The 22,518-nt window shown below is 40.5% G+C and overlaps 1 protein-coding gene across 1 annotated transcript; it reads left to right on the forward strand.

The window, feature by feature from the left end:
* Positions 1–2,078: 2,078 nt before the first annotated feature.
* LOC143118713 (polyunsaturated fatty acid lipoxygenase ALOX15B-like) lies at positions 2,079–8,793 on the forward strand. The gene is made up of 8 exons (XM_076279789.1): positions 2,079–2,114; positions 3,006–3,212; positions 3,483–3,569; positions 3,801–3,970; positions 4,172–4,293; positions 4,622–4,722; positions 7,692–7,862; positions 8,252–8,793. Exons 1-8 carry the CDS (start codon positions 2,079–2,081, stop codon positions 8,429–8,431), a joined length of 1,074 nt encoding a protein of 357 aa, XP_076135904.1. The 3' UTR covers positions 8,432–8,793.
* The last annotated feature ends 13,725 nt before the right edge of the window (positions 8,794–22,518 follow it).

A 22,518-nucleotide genomic window follows, 5' to 3' on the forward strand; every position in this document is an offset into this window, starting at 1 on the left:
GCTCATTAGGCAATCTATTTATCGGGTTTAGATAACATCTTGTACCATCTCTCCTGGACCCAAAGTAACTCTTTCATTACCGAAGAACTCCTGATACAATATATGTGTGTGTGGGTGTGAGAGAGAGAATGTGTGTGAATGTACAGAAGCACAGATACTGTCCATCTGATCAATAGGTATGTGACTGGAGTCAATTATATACACTGACCAATTTCTCACCCATTAATTTCTAATGGCTGGCCATTTTTGGCCAGGAATACACATGGGTGTTCTGAACTTAAACAAAACACCAACATTGTTATTAAAATGATCAAAATTGTGTTGTGTGTTCAGGTGCCCTGTGTTAACAGAGTCATGGAGCCTCATGATAGTCAGAATAAATTAACAATATTTCTGAGTATGAGTCTCTGGTCATTATGAGTAGGCAATCTATTTATCGGGTTTAGATAACATCTTGTACCATCTCTCCTGGACCCAAAGTAACTCTTTCATTACCGAAGAAATCCTAGCTGGTACAATATTTTCAATTTCAATTTCAATTTAATTTCACTTATAGAGCGCCAAAACATTACACATGTTTATGGCGCTTTACAGAGAGACCTTAGAGATACATATAGAAAGAAACCTCGAGGAGATCGAGACTCAATGCTTTGCTTTGTCTACACCCAAAAGATTATTCAGAATGTGGTTTGACAATACTCAAGATTATAACAATTGCCTATCAAAATAGTTCACAATTAATTAATATATAAATTGCTGCAGTTCTAGTTGAGTCCACCACACCTAAAATGAGAACATGTTCCTTCACAGGGGCGTAGATTTGCGTGGGGACCGAAGGACGTGTCCATACCAATGTCAAATTACGACTGAAATGTCCCCACCAATATTCAGGTTGAAATGGGTTAAAAAGCGCTCACATGCGCTACACAAAGAGTTAAATCATTTCTCACTTCAGTGCTGCGGATCAACTCGTACAGATCTTGTAATGTGCAGTAGCCAATAAGGGTAAAACGCGCTGATTTGAAGTTACCTAGGCTATAATAACTACCAGTGAGCCGCAGTCTCCTGCGCAGCATGGCGCAGCGCTTCAGCTTCACTTCACTACAAGGCATATGAAGAGCGTCCAAATTCACCCATTCTTCTCTGTTGAACTCCTCGAGAAGTAGGTTACTCATCACACATGTGTCACATGAAAGAGCCTTTTCTCAGCTTTTAAACGGTGCTGGCTAGCCACTATTTGCTGTGATACACAGTTCGCGAGAAAAATAACTTCAAGAGATGTAGGCTAATAATTATTCTCTGCGCCCATCTCCACATCCATTCATCTCGGTGGAATATCATAGGCCTACACACTCTTCACGCAACACATGACAAACCGTATATCAGAATAAACAGCAGACCTTACCGAACACAGAGGTGTAATGCATTCCTGTATAGTTAGCTGTTCCAGAGTAAAAACCAATTTTAAATAAATTGTAGCGAAATTCAACATTGTCTTTTGGCTTTAAGCATTTCTTAAAACTGAGCTGTGCTTACATGCCTAGATATCTTTAAATATTAGAATCAGAGAATATATAGGCAGCTCACGGTTAAGAGTTTGTCAATGTAGCCTTAATGATTTCTTTTCACAAAATGCTAAGCATGCATGTATTTAAGTTTCTTAAAACTGAGCTGGGCTTAAATGGGTCAATGCATGATTTCATAACAGACATATTAAAATCAGATTATGTAGGCTACACAGTATATCATGGATAGTAGTTGGACAGTAGCACATAATTTTAATCATTTTATATATCTATAGTGGCTGGTGAAAGAGTTGAGTGCCTTTTTTAGGGGGGGAGGGAGGGGGGGGGGTTAGTGGGTAAGCTCTGTATTTCTGCAACACACACACACACACACACACACACACACACACACACACACAGAGAAAACATATACCTAAGTGAACTGAAAAAGTGTTTCCCCCCTGAACAAAAATTGACAGCTGTACTAAAGCTGGTGATTTATTTTCTTTCTTTGATCCTTCAATGTGTTTTACTGCTTACCTGGGTGTTTTACCGTGATGTCAAGAGTTGATAATGGTGGTGCCTAGAAGCAGAAGAATCAGGACGAATGTGAGCCATAATTCATAATTTATCCTTTATCTCGACTGAAAGTGTTACGCTTTACTTGACGGTATCGATATAAGAGTGACATGACACTGTCATGAACGTGTCATAAACATTATAAACATGTGTGTGTGTGTGTGTGTGTGTGCTTGTGTGTGTGCCTGCGTATGTGCCTGTGCATGCAAGCGTACATATGTCTACTGTGTGAGTATGTGTCATACGTATGATTACTGTGAATGTATGTGTGTGTGTGTGTGTGTATCTGTTTGTGCACATGTGTGCACATGAAATGGGTTAACATGACCCCTTGAGATCAACATACAAAAAAAAAATGGTCCTCCTAAACCCTACGGTTTTCGAGATATTCCCAGAAAACTGTGTCTGCCCTACCCTCCTTTCGGGGGGTCCAGTCCAGCGGGGGGGCTACAGATCAAAACGAAAAACGATGGTTCCATGCTATCCATGTGGGGTTACATGCCCACCAAGTTTCGTGTACCCCGGTCTTTCAGTGTCCCGGGACTCATTGACGGAAATTTGGGCATGCGAAAAAAAAAAAAAGAAAAAAAAAAAATCTGACTAAACCTATATGACCGCCGCTTCGCTGCGCGGCGGTCATAATTACCATTAGAATTAACTTGCTGAACAGCTTGGCTGTTAGCCTAGTCGGGAGCAGGCTAGGTGCAGAGAATAAATCCCCATGGTAACTTATGTGCCACCTCTTGTCTTTTGTGAAACCAAGTCAATGCTAAATTCATCCAGGATAGTCAAAAATCCCAGCTTAATCCCTTTTCTAGGTTTTGTGAAATACCCCTGTTAGTTTAGAGTTTAAAACAGTTTTTTGCACTGTGTATAAATGTCAACCTGTTCTAGTTTCATGGATTTGTCATTTCTCCACAGTTAGGGCAAAACGCTGGACCCCATCAAAACCCCATCTTCCTGCCCACCGACCCCAAGCATGACTGGCTGCTGGCTAAGATCTTTGTGCGGGCCGCAGAGTTCAGCATGCAAGCGCTCGACTCTCACCTGCTGAGAACTCACATGCTGTCTGAGGTGTTTGCCATGGCAACGTTGCGGAACCTCCCATCCCCGCACCCTCTTTTCAAGGTATTGAATCTGCGGGTGTAATCTCACATGCATTAGCTGGTGTGAGGCCTATTACCAAACAATTCAGTGTTCCAGGAAGAACAAAAAATATCCAAGAATGATTAGAAAAATAGAGCATCACATGGGCTGATCATTTGAATTTGGAGATGCTGTCTATACTGTCTGAATCTATCTATCTAATTAGTTCCAAGTATATTATTATTTTAATTTGTCTTTAGGAACTGTCCGTATACCACATGCTGAATTTTCTCTTTACTGTTTTCCTTGTAGCTCCTCATTCCCCACACCCGCTACACACTCCACATCAACATCCTGGCAAGAAGTGGCTTGATTTCCGACGATGGATCCATTACCTTGGTACTCATACAGCTTTACATAATGAAACCGTAAAAAATGGATGTTGATATGATCCCTACTGTTAGGTAATGAGTAAGGAGTTACTAGGTTTCCATCCGACAGCAGCAATATTATAGAGATATACTATACAAGTATATTTGTATACAAGGACCATTTTAATTTGATTATGATTTCAGATAAACTGTGGTATTTTATACTTTATCCTTATAAATTCATTATGTATAATCCTAGTATGCCGGCATTGGTGGAGAGTCATTGCCTGAGTTGCTGAAGCGTGGAACCTCCTCCCTGACCTACAGCTCCCTCTGTCTGCCTGAGAACATCTCTGAGAGAGGCCTGGAGGACGTCCCCAACTACTACTACAGAGATGATGGCACACAACTGTGGAACATCATCAACAAGTATGCTTACCGTTTGAGTCAGAGTAGGGTTGCCAATTGTACCCCCCCCCCCCCCCCCCCCCCTCTTTATTTGTGTGTGTGTGTGTGTGCGTGTTTAAAAAAGAGTCAAACTATTTAAATATGATTTCACTGTTCACTTTCACAATGACTTCATGTATACAGACAACTATATAAGACACTGAATCATGTGGTCATTTGCAGGTATGTAACAGGAGTCTTGCAACATTACTACACATCTGATGAGCATGTGCAGAAGGACACAGAACTGCAGAGCTGGATCAGAGAGATCTTCACCAATGGATTCCTGGAAAGGAGCAGCACAGGTGTGTGCAGTAATACTGTCTTTTAGGAATAAAAAAAATGGAATTACAAATAAAAAAGACCTAACTCTAAAATCTATTTTAAGACACTTTAATAAATGTCACCCAACAGTTCCCTGGGAACAACAGGATTTCATGAGGAATTTAGAATGTGAGAACACACACGGATCAATGGCCGCCAATTCCTTGTGCTGTCATGACTGCATGGTTTTCAGTTCATTTTGTCGTCATCTGATGTTTCACAGATGTGAATGCACTTTTATGCTGATGGAGTTGTTTTGTGTTTTGTGCAGATTTTTTATTTACATGTCGATGTCTTATTCCTCCACAGGCGTACCTGAGTCTTTTCAGACAGTGAGCGATCTCATCAAGTTTGTTACCATGGTGATCTTCACTGCATCCGCTCAACATGCTGCTGTCAACAATGGACAGGTAAACTTTTAAAAAAGGGTCTGTGTATCTATTTGGTTCAGATTCTAAAATGATCGCCCCTTTTAAAGTGAACTGAGATTTAGTAGACACTTTTATCCAAAAGCGCCATGGGCTCTCATCAGTGTGTTCAGAATCAAACCCAGGCCGACCCTTTTCAGTTTAACACTAGCAGTTGGATGCCCAGAATCAAACCCAGGCCGACCCTTTTCAGTTAAACACTAGCAGTTGGATGCCTAGTTAATCTATTGCATTCAGAAAGCCCCCATTGACTTGAGATAGAGCAGACCATTGCCTTGTTGTCTTTTATTGTCAGGGCCAGTTGGCCAGGATAGCAGATTGGACCCAAACGCAGATTCAGTGGAACCGAAGTGGTATTAAACTCGATTTTAACGTGTCTTCTTTCACACATAAACTTTACAGAAAACTTAACAAGAATACAAACTCTTAGACTGACAATAGACAAGAACATGGCACGAACCTGACAAGAGACGAAATAATCCAGCAAAGCACACAAGACTTAACAAGACTAACAAGGCACAGGTGGAAAGCAATGAAGGCAATAATTAGGGATGCATGCAGGCATTGTCAAGAGTGTGCAGATTAGCTTTGGCATGTTAGCATACGCCATTTTCAAGTATGGCGCCGCATGGAACATTTGGAACCAGCTCCGTGCACAAAAGTCTGTGTTGAGCACTTGCTCTCATGCCCGTACATGTTGGTGGGTGGGTACCTATCCGGCGGCTACAGCAGAGACTTTCTAATGAGGAGACACAGCACTCAAAAAATCCTCCATAGAAATGCATGGGGTTAGTTTGTAACACAGTTGTCTACACATATCACACCCTTTCTGCGGCAAAACGTCGACATGTGAATACATTGAGCCAATCACGTGCTGTGTTATGAATACATTGAGCCAATAATGTGGTGTGTTGTGAAGACATCGTGCCAATCATATGTTGTGATCTTGCCGCTGGAGCGAGATTAGTGTCGTGAAGCCTTGCGCAAGTGCATTTCTGCCGAAATAGATGCCCAATAAGTGCCCAAAAAGTGTTGCAATATGGCCGCCGAGAGGAGGGACTTGCCTAAAAGGACTTTGGCTACAGCCAAACGGGCGACTCCACTCGGACTCCAAGCGTTCCCAAGCAACTTTTTCTTCTTCTTGTTAGGTGGCAAGCAAGGTATGTGCATTATCGCCACCCTGTGAACTGGAGGACGATTCTCTTTTCACAGAACATCCAATAAAAATCAACGTTGGTCCATGCGTCATTTCCAGCTTTGGAACTTGCCGCATCGTCAGAGCCGACTGGCGCTGGATCCTAGCCCCATTGTTCAATATGGTGTTGACTATGAAATGGCTGGATTTACTAGCCTAGCCTCCGCCATTCATTTGTATGGAGGGCGGGACTTAATCCTTAAATACCTCCACATTGTATAATAACTATTCATCCATGTCTCCAGAACTATCAAACATTATCTCATTATCAGGGTCAATAAGTAGGAAGAGTCTATGTACATTTTTAGGCTTTGGTATAAGCTCATATTCTCTGCAATTTGCGTGTCTGTTTATTCTAGCCTAAGAGGTGCTGCGCCGTATCATCAGTAATTGATATCTCTTAAAAGTGATGCGTGAGTGAGCAGGACATCTCAACCATAGATATTAGAAAGCTAGATAGCGCATTGGGCTCGAGTTCTATTAGGTGGCATACGTAAACGCGGCCGCCATATTGCGGGGGGCAACACGTTTACTGTCTATGGACAACACTTGCCAGCAATCAGAGACACCTGTTTGATTTCCTGTTAGAGTTAGAGAAGGAAGGAAGGAAGGGAGGATAGACAAAAAGACAGATGAGAACCTCATAGAAGCCTACAGGACACAGGAAGTGACAAGGAGCAGGAGACATGACAAAATCCAAAGACATCAATACAGGGCAGGAACATAATGCAGTACACATGATACACAAGAAACATGAACGTGGATCTAGAGATCCAGGGCAGGATTGTGACATTTATGAATCAACATTATGCGAAGATGCTCTACACATAAGCTCAGAGGCCACAATGGAAATTCTGAAACGGATTGTTCCGGTCCTTGATTATGATTGGCTGAATCGCGTTTGATGCCGTTGTAAAATCCAGCACCAACATACACCATGACCGAATTTTGTTCTATTCTTTCACACAAACTCGCGTCACAGACCTACGTCACCGTCCATTTGGAGGTGCAAACAATTTTTGGTTATTTAGCCATCAGTTAACTTTAGGAGTGATTAACGTCAAATAATGTAGACTAACTCAACATTTGACATGTTTAGTGTTCTAAAGACGTCAAATAGCCCGTTATCGTTACCAAATTGATAGCCAAGGAGCCAAAAGTGAACACGCATGTATGGCTATAAAAACTGTGCCTTCATTTTCATTAGATAGATAGATAGATACTTTTTTGATCCCCAAGGGGAAATTCAAGAACAGCTTTATTAGAATATAATATATTAATTAGAACAGCTAAGGGGGGTTTTAGGCACTCTGCTTGCGTGTCGTGACTAACAACGCTACTACAGTAAGCTTTTCTAAAGTCAGTGTAACCTACGGCCTCTAGGGGCTTACTGCTGAAATGGAAAACCTCCCTTTATGCTTCCTGACCACTCTCCAAACCAAGCAATGTTATTTTATGAATCAACATTATGCAAAGATGATCAACACCTTAGTCCATAACACATGAGCTCAGAGACCCCAATGGGCAAAGGAAAACCTCCCTACCATAAACACAGGCCATACACACTGTCCATGTTATAACTTAGGATAGTGGTGCACTGGACTTCCTTGTATAAATATCCTTAAATATCTGACCCAAATGTGACATGTACGCCTCATTTGGACTTTGGCGGACAGGTAATTTAACAACGTCCACATTCCATTTTTCTTTTTTTAACTCGTGTCTAAACGCTCTTGCGTCCAATTGCCCCATGTAGTTTGACTTTGGCGGCTGGATGCCCAACTACCCCACTGCCCTCAGAAAGCCCCCTCCCAAGGAGAAAGGCCAGACCACAATGGACACCATTCTGGAGACTTTACCTGATATAGGTACGACAGTGAATGCCATGGCTGGCCAGAGCCTGCTGAGCCAAACATTTTCAGATCAGGTGAGTTTTTGTTCATAATCAAACTGCATGTTTTCACTGAAACTGCAAATTCAATTTAACAAAAGTGAAAAAAATCCATCTTTTTAAAATTCTGAATATCTTTCTTGTGTGTTCCATTTTATTATACTGATTGACGGTGTTTTCCATTGTCTTATTGTTACACGATAACAAAAACAAACTATGTTAATTATGTTCCAAGAAAATCTTTATTCATGTCAGACATTTTGCAAACTGTTGCCTTAGTGCCATATAGTGTTGCTGCTGGGACTGATATAATATTAACTATTGCCTACATTTGTATGTCTGTTGCTTTTTATGTCATACATGTCATTATCAACTTTGTTATTAGTAACTTTTTTTTTTTTTACACCACACTCTAAACATTCCAGCACATATTGGGAAGTTTCCCAGAAGATCTGTTTGATGAAGAAGTCCCTTGCAAGATCATTGCAGATTTTCAGAAGGATCTGAGAGAGCTCTCTGATCTTATTGAGGAGCGGAACAAGAAGCAGGAGTTTCCGTACACCTCTCTGAGCCCCCGAAATGTGGAAAATAGTGTTGCCATTTAAAAATATGTATTTTTTATAACTGTAATAGCCTTATCTATACATAGTAAGTGAATACCAAATCATAAGTACATATAACTGAAGACCAAAGTAAATATAACTGAAAGTGAGGTCATGGATAAAGCCGTTCAATGCCTTTCAAAATGAAAAGCTTGTATGCATAATATGCCTTATCATATAATGTGGTTACACATGAATATTGTGAAGAATTTTGGGAAGATGTCCTAGAGTGACTATGATTTGTCTTTGTGCTGCTTGTGTTGATACAAGTCACTGCGTAAGGATTGTGTAAAGTGATGCAAGTGGTGTGTGTGTAATGTACACCGTTGAAGTTGGTCAAGTAAAGGCGTGTGTGTGTGTGCTAACCTGAGAGTGGACATTCTTTATTATCCATGAGAAGGATTACTAATATGTGTGGAGAGATTATACTGAGATTCCGATGTATACTGTAAACTGTAAACTAGATGTACCGCAGAGCGGTACAAAATATGACTGCTGCCCAGTCCAGCACATTTTTTCCACAAAAAGAAATCACGCTGAAAGGCCTATATGATTCTAACTGTCTCACTAAATTGCATTATCCACACTCAATTCTCACTGGTATCTGCTAGACAACAAGTACCAAAACATGATTAGTTCATAGATTTCACATGTAAAATTAATTTTATACAACCCCACCTCCATCTTGCCTGTTCATAATTCTGAGAAATTCTTGATTATTTGTGTTATGTTTATGTTATGTGTGTGGGTGTGTGTGTGTGTGAGTGTGTGTGTGTGTGTGTGTGGGTGTGTGTGTGTGTGTGTGCGTGCTTGTGTGTGTGCCTGCGTATGTGCCTGTGCATGCAAGCGTACATATGTCTACTGTGTGAGTATGTGTCATATGATTACTGTGAATGTATGTGTGTGTGTGTGTATATCTGTTTGTGCACATGTGTGCACATGAAATGGGTTAACATGACCCCTGGAGGCAAACATACGGAAAAAAATGGTCATCCTAGGCCTTACAGTTCTCAAGATATTCACAGAGAACTGTGTCTGCCCTACCCTCCTTTCGGGGGGTCCAGTCCAGCGGGGGGGCTACAGATCAAAACGAAAAATGACGGTTCCATGCTATCCATGTGGGGTTACATGCCCACCAAGTTTTGTGTACCCCGTTCTTTCAGTGTCCCGGGAATCCTTGTTGGTGTACGTCACTAAATGTACACATACATTATTTTATTGTAAGGCCCCCCATGAACGAAAGTACACAAAACTTGGCATGCATTCGGAGGGTGTCATAATGATCCTACACTTTCAATTTCGTGCAGTTTTGACCTTGTCAGCCAGAGATATTGTGATGAAAACACCTAATTTTTTGCTTTTTAATTTTTAACTAGGTGGCGCTATACATGAAATAAGTGGTAATGGGATGGGTTGACATGCCCCCTCAAGACCAACATACATAAAAAAGGTGGACCTCCTAGGCCCTACGGTTCTCGAGATATTCACAGAAAACTGTCTCCGGCCACCTACAGGCCAGTTGGTGTATAGTAACATAAATTAATTTATTGTGTGGCCCCCCATGAACGGAATTCCATGAAACGTGGCGTGCATACAGAGGGTGTCATAATGATCCTACACTTCCAATTTCGTGCAGTTTTGAATATGTTAGGTCACAGATACCTGCGATTACAACACCTAATTTTTACTTTTTTGTGTTTAACTAGGTGGCGCTATACATGAAATGAGTGGTTATGGAATGGGTTGACATGGCCCCTTGAGATCAACATACAAAAAAAAAAATGGTCCTCCTAAACCTTACGGTTCTCGAGATATTCACAGAAAACTGTGTCTGCCCTACCCTCCTATCGGGGGGTGCAGTCCAGCGGGGGGGCTACAGATCAAAATGAAAAACGATGGTTCCATGCTATCCATATGGGGTTACATGCCCACCAAGTTTCGTCTACCCCGGTCTTTCAGTGTCCCGGGAATCATTGACGGAAATTTGGACATGCGAAAAAGAAAAAAAGAAAAAATCTGACTAAACCTATATGACCGCCGCTTCGCTGCGCGGCGGTCATAATTATAGATCATTATTGTGTGTGTGTGTGTGTGTGTGTGTGTGTGTGTGTGTGTGTGTGTGTTTGTGTGTGTGTGTGTGTGTGTGTGTGTGTGTGTGTGTGTGTGTAGGTTAATTTATCTGAAGCTCAATGGATTAGCTGACAACAAAGAATCCTGGGAAAGCATCGACCAGCTGCACATGATCCATTGTGACATCACAAACAAAACCATTGGTAATCATCGTACTTGGATGTGCATAATTGCATAATGAGAACATAGCACTGGCTGTATCTGTTGCAAATGTTCTTACATGGAATGCTTTGCAGAATACGTTGAGGACCACTGGGACAAGGACGAGTTCTTTGGCTACCAGTTCCTGAATGGCCTAAACCCCATGCTGATCCAGCGCTGCTCAAAGGTGCCCGAGAACTTCCTCGTCACAGAGGAGATGGTCAAAGGCCTTCTAGGAGAAACCACCTTGAAGGCAGAGATAGTGGTAGGCAACGCATTGATCAACAGTCTAGCTTGGGGAAAAAATCAGTTGATTTGAGCACAGTATATAGCATTATGCAAATTAACTGAAAATATATAATTACATTTAATTTGCTGAAAGGCTTTTTGTTAGGAAATATTTCTCTTTTTTTAAGCATAAAAGCATAAGCATAAAAAGCATGAATCCAATAATCCAATGATTAATTTAAGTTGCTGGAAAGGTAGCATGGCCAACAAAGGCCCCTTTGACTGGACTGATTGAAGTGTAGCTTCAATCATGAATGTTTGTAGAAAAAAGAGACCAACACAAATATGTTGTTTTTTCATCTGTGTGAAGCTAGTTCATGTTATGTCTGATGCTAAACTCTTTTCTATATTTACTGTCTATGTATTGTTTGCCCTCCACTACACTAAACCACTCAGAAAGGGAACATCTTCCTGTGTGACTACAAGATGTTGGATGGGCTTGTGGGAAATGTAGTTGCTGGCAGGCAGCAGTACCTCACCGCTCCCCTGGTCCTGCTCTACTGCAACCCTCAGGGTCTGATGCTGCCCATCGCCATACAGGTAAACACATTACACTTTTGAAATGTAGCAAAATAAAAAGAAAATGTAGTATTTCAAAATGTTGAGATGTTTTTCTAGTGAACAAAATGGAGGAATGCATACATGCACGAGAAATAGAAGTGGACACTAATTTAAATTGTTATTCATTTTAATTCATGTTACAGTCAAAGCCTAGCTGAGCTCAATTGTTTAGGAGAAATTGACCTCAAGTATGTTTAGGAGAAATAGGCAAGACCAAAAAAACATCTAATCTTTTAGAGTTTAAAACAGTTTGTTTGCACTGTGTATAAACTAGGGCTGTCAATCGATTAAAAATTGTAATCAAATTAATTACATACTCTGTGATTAATTAATCTAAATTAATCACATATATCATTTTTGCTGTGAAAGTATTTTAAATATTTAAATTCAAATGAATAATTGAATAATCAGCATTAGTGACATTAAAGTTCAAAAACTCTTTTATTATTATTTTCACTGTTCAAATAATGTTCATAATAATCTATGATATGACCTAATATGCTGAGGAAATATACCCCTCCTTGACCGGTGGGTTGCATCAACCAAGCTTTAAATGTAAACCTAATTACCTTTAAACTTCATTAATGGAAAAACCTTGATTTAATCCAGGTTAAAACTTGATCCATGTTGGTGCAACCTACCCTTTGCCAGATTATTGTGGCTTTCAGAGCGGATTCTTGCAAATGGTCCTGCTCCTGTTGGAGTAACTGTTTTTCTGGCCAAAGGCTACAGGTACCTGTGTATTTATCCTCCTAACTATACACAGACCTCTCTGCCTCTCTGTCTTTGGCGGTCTGACTGGACCCTGCCTGTACCTCCGCTGTGGTTTTTGACATTTTTTGAGTTGCCTATTTGTCTTTTCTGTTACCAAATGATTCTCCCTGATCTGCAGAGTTTGTGTTTGTCTACATTTAATCTACCCTCTGTCTCTGAGTCTTCTTTTGGGTCCGCAGTCTATACCTGGCCTCAACGGCCTTGACCGTTTCCAATTCTAATAGAGACATGAGCTCTGTGAGTGTTCTGTACTCAGGGAAACAGAGAACAATCACAGCCCTTTCCCTTCACTAAATAGATTTCACCATTTAAAGAACAGTGTGCAAAGTATATGTTGGTTTAGCACTTCAGAGAGCAAGCTTTTTCCATTTATTAAAGAGATCTCTCAATAGACTGACCTGAAGTTGTTGTGAGCCTCGTCCAGTTGTCTCTGCCTCTGTTTATAGGCTATCGGGTGAGTATCCTGGAATGGCAATTTGCCTTGAAGGTCAAAGACACAGGGATGATTTTAGAAATCATGCTGTTTTTTACTGGTTATGAAAGGACATAGCCAGAAATGTGTTTGCGAGACGCTTTCTCAAGGTAGAATGCAATAAAATGATGGTGATGAAAAGAAATGTGTTCTGTGCCAGCTAGAACTTTAACCCTTGTATGGTGTTCATAACATGTTATAAAATATTATTTTTGTTACACAGCACATGTTCCCACGTCTGGTGGATAAGAATGCATGTAAAAATACTTAACATATGTTTACTTTACCTCAATTACCAATGATATAGACATCATTTATGTATTTGTATGTATTTGTATTCGTATTTGCCATTTACATATGGTAATAATCACATTTATCATATGATCATTTTTGTTTTTTGAGAGACAATTAGGAAATTCCATTATAAAAAGGTGAAAAAATAGAAAACTTGATTGATAATTATGGGTGACTATTTCTTAGAACTTAATCAGAACAGGTGAAAGTGGTTTAAATGTAACAATTTTGTGACTTTGTGTGGGAATAGCAGGTGCAGAAAGAGAACACTTCCGCACACAGACACACACACACACACATACCAGGCCCAGTTAGGATGAGGACACAATTAAGATAGCACCTACAATTATTACACTTGCAGACCTGACCTCATATGTATTATGTGTTGGGGGGGGGGGAACATTCAGCAGTGATTCAGCACTATATTCTATAGTGCAACAAAATACCATAACATGATAACATGGCAATAAAGAATAAACATGGGTCTCAGCCCTGCCTTGGAGCTAAGCCAGCGGTAACACGGGAACAGAAGTTCTTCACCCTCTGGTCTTCAAAGAGCCTGTCGTCAGAGTGCACTTCCACCATGACAAGGTCCCCCAGTGAAGCAGTGCAATGGATATGACATGGAGTCACCTGCATGATTAGACATATTACAACATACTTCCCCCATCCTAGCATCTTTACACTGGCTACCTGTTAAAAGTCACATTGACTTAAAAATATTACTTTCAATATACAAAGCCATGAATGGCCGGACACCTGAATATATTAAAGGTCTCCTAGTCCCATACAACCCACCTAGACCGCTACGATCACAGAATATTGGACTTCTTGTAATCCCAAGAATCTCAAAAACTTCAACCACCTCAGGCATTTTTGGAATGTACCACCCTGCTGTGTCCTCTTGTGACTGGCACCCCAGTCATGCGTGCGACGGTGGTCACTGACCATACCTGTGCTAGTGTTGACTACCCTTCACCATGCCTTATGCTATAGCATAGTGCTGTCATGGACTTTTCATCTGCCACACCATACAACCCCTCCTCTCTCCTCTCCCCTCTCCCTCTCTCTCTCTCTCTCTCTTCTCAACTGTATAGCGTTCTGGCCGCAGACAGTTTGTCCAACGACCCGCATGCTGTCACAGTAAGCTGGGGAGAGCTGAGCCAAAACGCAATGCAAGGCACCACAACCTTAGAATTTACAAGATTCTTTATTCTGTACTTGGACAAACCGTGTGTAATACAACACAATAAGACTAATAACCGACAAAGACTGAGACTGAGAGGAGACAGAGGGTTTACATACACAGGGGTAACAGGGCACAGGACAATGATCAGGGTAAAACAAGACAGGTGGAAACCATAATTAAACTAACAGACTAATTAACAGAAAGACAGAGGACTGGACGAGACCAACAAGACAATAACAGAAAACAGGTGTGGAAACAGAAAAGGAGGGAAAACTAAGCACAGACCAAATAAGGAGATGGGGCGGAGACAAAGACAGGTGACAGGCAGGTAAACACAAAGCACATGGGGAACAAACAAAGGATCACATGGCACCGGACCCTTGCACATGCACTGTATTCAAGCCACAGTACACTGAAGACAGTAAAGCATGGTGGTGCATGTTATTGGGATGTTTCTCATACTGTGGTGTTGGACCTATTTGTCTGGCAAAACCCAGAAATGCCCCAACATGTTACGGGAAGATTTAAAAAGAGACACTGGCACTCTTGCACTGTAGTAACATTTGTATGGTCTAGGTACCGTTGCATAAAAAATAAAATGGCTGTTATTCACAAGACTACTTTTACTTTTATACTTTATGTACATTTCTAAGCCTATACTTTGTTACTTTTACTTGAGTAAAGAAGTTAAATCAGTACTTTTACTTTTACCAGAGTATTTTTTAACACAAATATTTATACTTCTACTTGAGTATGGGAAGTGAGTACTTTTGCCATCTCTGTTGATGACCGGCTTAAATTCGACCTGAACACCACCTCGGTGTGCAAGAGAGGGCAACAAAGACTCTCTGCACTTAGGAAACTGGCTAAGTTTCAGGTGGACAAAACATTGATGGCATTGTTTTACAAAGCTTTTATTGAGTCACTCCTCACATTCTCCATTATCTGCTGGTATGGAAATGTCACCATCAGAGACAAAAATGCACTTTCCAAGATTGTAAATATGGCCAGTAAGATAGTGGGAGTGAAGTTTGTTAGTCTCACCGAATATTTTAATAAGCAGGTGTTCAACAAAGCGATACAAATATATCAAGACACAAGCCATCCCCTGTATTCTGAATACGTGCTGCTGCCATCTGGCTTGCGTTTTAAAACTCCTATTGCTTTTAAACAGAGGTACAAAAATCCCTTCATCCCCTTCTCTATCCAAGTACTGAATGCACACAGCAGGAAAAAATAGATTTGTCCATTTAGTTTAGTTTATTTATTGAAGTTTTTATCTTGGTTTTACTGACTTTTTAGGCATTGTCAGACCTATTTATCACAACTAAATTATTATTTTGTGCATATCTGTCTGTATTGTATCGTGTTGTGTCTTGTCGTGTGGTATGTGATCCTGTCTGCAATCAAATTGCCCATTTGGGACAAAGAAATAAATTGAACTTGAACTTGAACTTGATCCCGTTGTTGGCAAATATTTTGAGGTGGTTAACATAATCGAAAAGTCTGGAAATTTGGCACACACATCAGGTGTCACACAAAGCAGCTAGGTAAAAAAGCTTGGCCCCGGGTATGGCCCAGAGACTCGCTAGCGCCCCCTTAGATGACTGATCCCGTGGTTGGCATATACTTTCAGCTACACACACCAAATTTGGTAGGTGTCTGTATCTCCCCAAGATGAACGACTTTCGTATGTACAATGCATGCCCAACAGGAAGTGAGGTATTTGGGATTTTGTGCAGACTAATATGTGATGAAATATGTGATGAATCATGATGCCAAAAGAGGTTCTTCCCATGGGTGAAAACGCATGAAATTTGGCAAGTGATACAGTGAATAGACAGGGATAAAAGCTTGGCACCGGGCGTTGCCCAGGAACTCCATAGTGCCCCCTTATGTCACTGTGACTTGTGGTTGGCATATAGTTTTAGATACACACACCAAATTTGGTGGGTGTATGTAACTCCCAAAAACAAACAACTTTTGTATTAACATGCCATTAGCCACGCCCACAGGAAGTGAGGTAATTGAGATTTTGTGCGTTGTGGACATGATCAATTTTAACGTACTCCTCCTAGACGGTTGATCCGATTCATGTCAAAGTTGGTATACATGACGCCGAGATGTTCCTGATTATAAATTGTGAAGCTTTTTTTTGATATGTTGTAATTTGACGAAATGGCGAAATTATTAATTTTAATACCCTTCCACATAAACAATAAATGTGTCATAATTCACCATGCATGGCTTGAAATGTTTTAAATTTCACAGGTCATTGAAGACCATGTTAATGATAATATTCACATGCCCATAATGCATGTTTGGCATAGCGCCACCAACTGGCAACAGAAAGAATGACAATTATACTGATGCCATATGATCAATTTGAACAAACCTAGACGGTTTGTCAGATTCATCTGAAATTTGGCAAATATTATGCCAAGATGTCGCTGATGTTAAATTGTAAAGGGATTTTTGATAACTCATATATTTGATATGATTTTAATATCTCACCAGATAAACAGGAAATGTGTCATAAATCACAGTGCATTGAATGAATGGTCTGAAACTTCTCAGGTTAATAGATGGAATTATGATGATATCCAGACACCCCATGGTGCCTGACATAGCGCCACCACCTGGCCAAGCAGGAAATGTGAAATGGACAATGGACAATGCCTTAAGTGATTGATCTGAAACTTTATAAAAACTTGGATATCATTATTGTGATGATATTCACATGCGTAATTCACAGGCCTAACATAGCGCCACCTTCTGGCCAAGCAGGAAATGTGCCAGAAATGCTCTATGCCAGGGGTGTCAAACTCAAATTCACAGGGGGCCAAAATTAAGAACTGGGAGTATGTCGCGGGCCAAGCTCAACATTGAATAACCGATGTTTTTATTGAATTAAAACTGTATACACACACAAGAAAAAATAGAATGCAGGCATTTCTGAATATAGCCTAATAGAAAAAATATATTGAATATCTGAATAGAAAAAATATATTGGCCTATTTTTGCAGGTGAACTATAAAACATTTAACAACTATCAAAATTGTAATTGTAACTATTAACAGTTCATGACAGGTCACGTCATGAACTCATGACAGTTCACGTCATGACAGTCACGTTCAACGTGGTGCCGTTTTATGTTGTACTCTTTAGTGACAGCTACGGTGAATCCACATACCAAGCAAACGGGTTTGTCCTTGAATAATATGAACATATAATCGTTTTCCCACCTATCTTGAAAGCTCCGATTATCAATCTTTCGCTTCGCCAGTTTGTCTGGTTGTAGGGTGACCACCTGCTAATAAGCCCAAGGGGGGACAAGGGGTATGTTTCTGAGGGACAATGTGGGACACTGCCTGGCGCGGTGATGCCCCCACCTCACGAGCAGACTCACTGATAGTGGTTTACCCATTTCTAGCACATACCACCTTACAGGGTATATTAATATGCCCTATTCCCCTAAACATGTGTAATTGCTGATGTATCATGAATAGGCCAACCAATGTGTATTTTTTTTTCTAAATAAAGATTCATAATACTTTGAACATTCAATGAATTGACAGAAGCACTTCCACTTATGATTTACTTTAGCTATTTCATTTTATTTATTTTTCATTATTTATTCACTTTACATAAATTATATTGTAAAATTGTAGGATTAACAGGAATTATAGTTGCTCAACACCACAGGAACAGTTAAAAAAAAGTCTTAACTCACAACTCCAGAGGTTCACGGAACAAGAAGGGGGAGGAAGGATGGTGAACTTGCGTGTTAGTAATTCAGGCGCAGGGGGAAAAAAACTGTTCAGTATTCTGGGTAGCCTAACGTTCACTGTAATGTTGTATGATAAAGCCACATTGGGTTTGACTTCCTCCGCAATTACTTTGTTGTATGGAATAAAATAACACTGTATTTGAAAATAACAGACTTTATTTTGTTGTAGGCCTATATGTGCTTTGGGAATATTTCAGCCACCACTTGGCCTAACGTATAGGCTACCGCAGTGGATAACGTTAACGTTAGTGAAGGTAATGGTAACGTTAACACTCTTTCAAGTAGGCCTATGGCTAATGAAATCTCTGATAACAGCTCAATCCACAGCAATGAAATGTATGCTTTGTGTGGTAATGATAGATGTTTGGTAGCCTATTTGTATACTGCTAGGTCCATATGATTTCCAGTGAATACAAACATTCAAACACTGCTCAAGTAGCTAAATTAAATGTGTGTAATCGGTCGCGTATGTAACTCTTCTCAACTTGTACTTTGTTAAATTTAACATCCCCACAATATAAATGAGAAAACCATGTTAACAAATTACCTTACACCTAGGGAGAGGGGGGTGTAATTTAAGTCATAACTTGTGTTACCAGAGCCCGTCTACCGATTCTCTGGTGTTACGTTGAAACTATTCAGTTTGATGCAACCCGATACATTTTAGTATCTCGTAAACTTCAACGTAGTGCGTTGAACTAAGCTAGAGTTCTAAGTTACGTTAGAACTAAGCTAAGATGGAACTTACGTTCAACTGGTGCAACCGGCTGCAGGATATAGAGCGACCAACTTTTTTTTGAGTAAGCATTGATTATGCGTGACACAGTCTCAATTTGCGGGACGCATGAATTGGGCTTCAAACGCTGTGCGCGCACGCACTACGCGGGACGGGTGGTCACCCTATCTGGTTGCATGGATACATGTTTTGTTTATGAACAGAAAAGGCGGCATTAACGATGCAACGCATTTTGGGATATGAAGTGTTATCGGTGTATGATACACTGTACAGTATGTAGCAACTTGATGGGCTGCGTTGCCCTGGGCTGCGCTCATGCGCTGAATAGAATAGCGTGCTGGGCCAGCTCTAACGCGGATGCGCTTAAGAGAATACTCTCGGGCCAGCTCAGATATGGATGCGCTGTATAAACTATGCAGCGGGCCACTTCTAATATAGATTGAACTAGATGTACCGCAGAGCGGTACAAAATATGACCGCCGCCCAGTCCAGCACATTTTTTCCACAAAAAGAAATCACGCTGAAAGGCCTATATGATTCTAACTGTCTCACTAAATTGCATTATCCACACTCAATTCTCACTGGTATCTGCTAGACAACAAGTCCCAAAACATGATTAGTTCATAGATTTCACATGTAAAATTCATTTTATACAACCCCACCTCCATCTTGCCTGTTCATAATTCAGAGAAATTCTTGATTGTTTGTGTTATGTTTATGTTATGTGTGTGGGTGTGTGTGAGTGTGTGTGTGTGTGTGTGTGTGTGTGCGTGCTTGTGTGTGTGCCTGCGTATGTGCCTGTGCATGGAAGCGTACATATGTCTACTGTGTGAGTATATGTCATACGCAGTGTTGGGAGTAATGCGTTACAAAAGTAATGTAATTACTGTAATGTATTGCTGTTTGCGGTAACGCGGTAATGTAAGGCATTACAAAAAACAATTGGGTAATATTTACTCGGTACAAACTTCAGTAACGCGCGTTACAATGCATTTAACCCAAAATTAAGCGCTTGTTTTGTTTTGATACATATTAGCAAACACCACCGCGAGAACAACAGAGGAGAAAAAATCCGCGAAAAATAGTAGAACGTATCTCCTGATACTGGTTGAAGATGACTGTGGCTGCAGAAGACTCAAAGTCGGACTCTATTTGCGGGATGGACATAAGCCTACGCTCATTATTTTTAGCTTGTCAGAGACAAGGATATGAAGAACATAATAGTTAGTGCACTTTGTGTGCGAAACCAAAAGATCTCACTATGCCTCGCGAAATAGCACAAGTCATTTAATGAAACATCTAAAGTGGTGCCACGCTAATCTTTTTTATTCTTGATAAAACACAAACTATGTTCTTCTAGTGCATGACAGCTTTGAGCTGTGAACTTGAATTAAAGAGAATAAAGGGATAGAAATGCAGAAAAATATTGTGTAGCCTGGCAGTGCCACCGCTCCCACCCCCCGCATCACGCACTGCGTAGGGCACCAAAGGACAGAGGGGGCACCCAAATGTAACCAATGAATAGTAGCTTTACTGCAAACTGCGTTTCACTCTTCATCAATAACGTTTACAATGTCAGAATGCACTAACACCATGGTACATGGAAGTTTGATACTTTTTGGGTTCTCTCAATCTCCACCACGTACTAGTAGAATGGAATTGGTGGGTCTTCAATAATTTGTTTCCCAAGCATTTAGGCTACATGAAGCACATGATATGCCAAGTCGACAAAAAATCCATTCAGATAGCTAGGTGGATACCAGGCTCATAATTCACTTTTATTTGCAAAACGAAATGTGAAGCAACATATCATTGCATACTTTCCAAAGCAATGAAGGCTGCTTAAAACAACTTAACATTGTGCATATTATTGTTAATATTGTGCTATCAATGTAACTCAACAAACAAGGCTTGTAAACAAGAGCTGACAAAAGGGCATTATGAGAACGTAAAGATCAATGCTCTTAAAGTGACCGTGCAGCATTTATAAGAAAACAGCATTTCTTCAGAAATTAATGTTAAAAAACACACATTAATGGTCTGTATAATAGGCCTTTTATTTTACTTTAGGTGTTTGAGTTACCATTTAAATGTCACTCACTTAGGGCACCGAAATGGCCAGTAGGCCACCATCTTGACATGTCTTTATTAAGCTTTGATTTACAATAGGCTCTCTATTGAGCAGGCCTAGGCCTTAAAGTTACAGTATTTATATCACAATTTACCAGACTTTGACCTTTTGTCGGTTTTTAACAAAATTCTGACTATGATTGTTCCTTGTTTTTCATCATGAGCACTGCGCCTATTGCATTCTTACTGTATGTTGTTAGCCTTAAGCCTAGCTCAGTCATTATGCTATACCACATCTCCCTCCATTGGAAGAGCAATGAGCTGCATTGAGCGTAATAAACTGCATTTAGAATGGCAAATCCATATTTCTAGATATTTTGGTGAAAGTAACTTAAAAGTAATGCAATAGTAGTGTAATGCCTTACAATTCAGAGACAGTAATATTATAATGTAACAAATTACTTTGAAATGACAGTAATAAGTAATGTATAGTACATTACGATTTTGAAGTAACTTGCCCAACACTGGTCATACGTATGATTACTGTGAATGTGTGTGTGTGCGTGTGTATCTGTTTGTGCACATGTGTGCACATGAAATGGGTTAACATGACCCCTGGAGGCAAATATACGGAAAAAAATGGTCATCCTAGGCCCTACAGTTCTCAAGATATTCACAGAGAACTGTCTCCGGCCACCTACAGGCCAGTTGGTGTATAGTAACATAAATTAATTTATTGTGAAAAATGACGGTTCCATGCTATCCATGTGGGGGTACATGCCCACCAAGTTTTGTGTACCCCGGTCTTTCAGTGTCCCGGGAATCCTTGTTGGTGTACGTCACTAAATGTACACATAAATTATTTTATTGTAAGGCCCCCCATGAACGAAAGTACACAAAACTTGGCATGCATTCGGAGGGTGTCATAATGATCCTACACTTTCAATTTCGTGCAGTTTTGACCTTGTCAGCCAGAGATATTGTGATGAAAACACCTAATTTTTTGCTTTTTAATTTTTAACTAGGTGGCGCTATACATGAAATAAGTGGTAATGGGATGGGTTGACATGGCCCCTTGAGATCAACATACAAAAAAAAGGTGGACCTCCTAGGCCCTACGGTTCTCGAGATATTCACAGAAAACTGTCTCCGGCCACCTACAGGCCAGTTGGTGTATAGTAACATAAATTAATTTATTGTGTGGCCCCCCATGAACGGAATTCCACGAAACTTGCCGTGCATTCAGAGGGTGTCATAATGATCCTACACTTCCAATTTCGTGCAGTTTTGACTATGTTAGGTCACCGTTACCTGCGATTACAACACCTAATTTTTACTTTTTTGTGTTTAACTAGGTGGCGCTATACATGAAATGAGTGGTTATGGAATGGGTTGACATGGACCCTTGAGATCAACTTACAAAAAAAAAATGGTCCTCCTAAACCTTACGATTCTCGAGATATTCACAGAAAACTGTGTCTGCCCTACCCTCCTTTCGGGGGGTGCAGTCCAGCGGGGGGGCTACAGATCAAAACGAAAAACGATGGTTCCATGCTATCCATATGGGGTTACATGCCCACCGAGTTTCGTCTACCCCGGTCTTTCAGTGTCCCGGGACTCATTGACGGAAATTTGGACATGCGAA

This window comes from Alosa pseudoharengus, unplaced genomic scaffold (assembly GCF_046254945.1).
Source record: "Alosa pseudoharengus isolate Yale_2024_CS ecotype anadromous, Long Island Sound unplaced genomic scaffold, YU_APseudo_1.1 YU_APseudo_1.1_scf_1, whole genome shotgun sequence".
Classification (NCBI taxonomy): Eukaryota; Metazoa; Chordata; class Actinopteri; order Clupeiformes; family Clupeidae; genus Alosa; species Alosa pseudoharengus.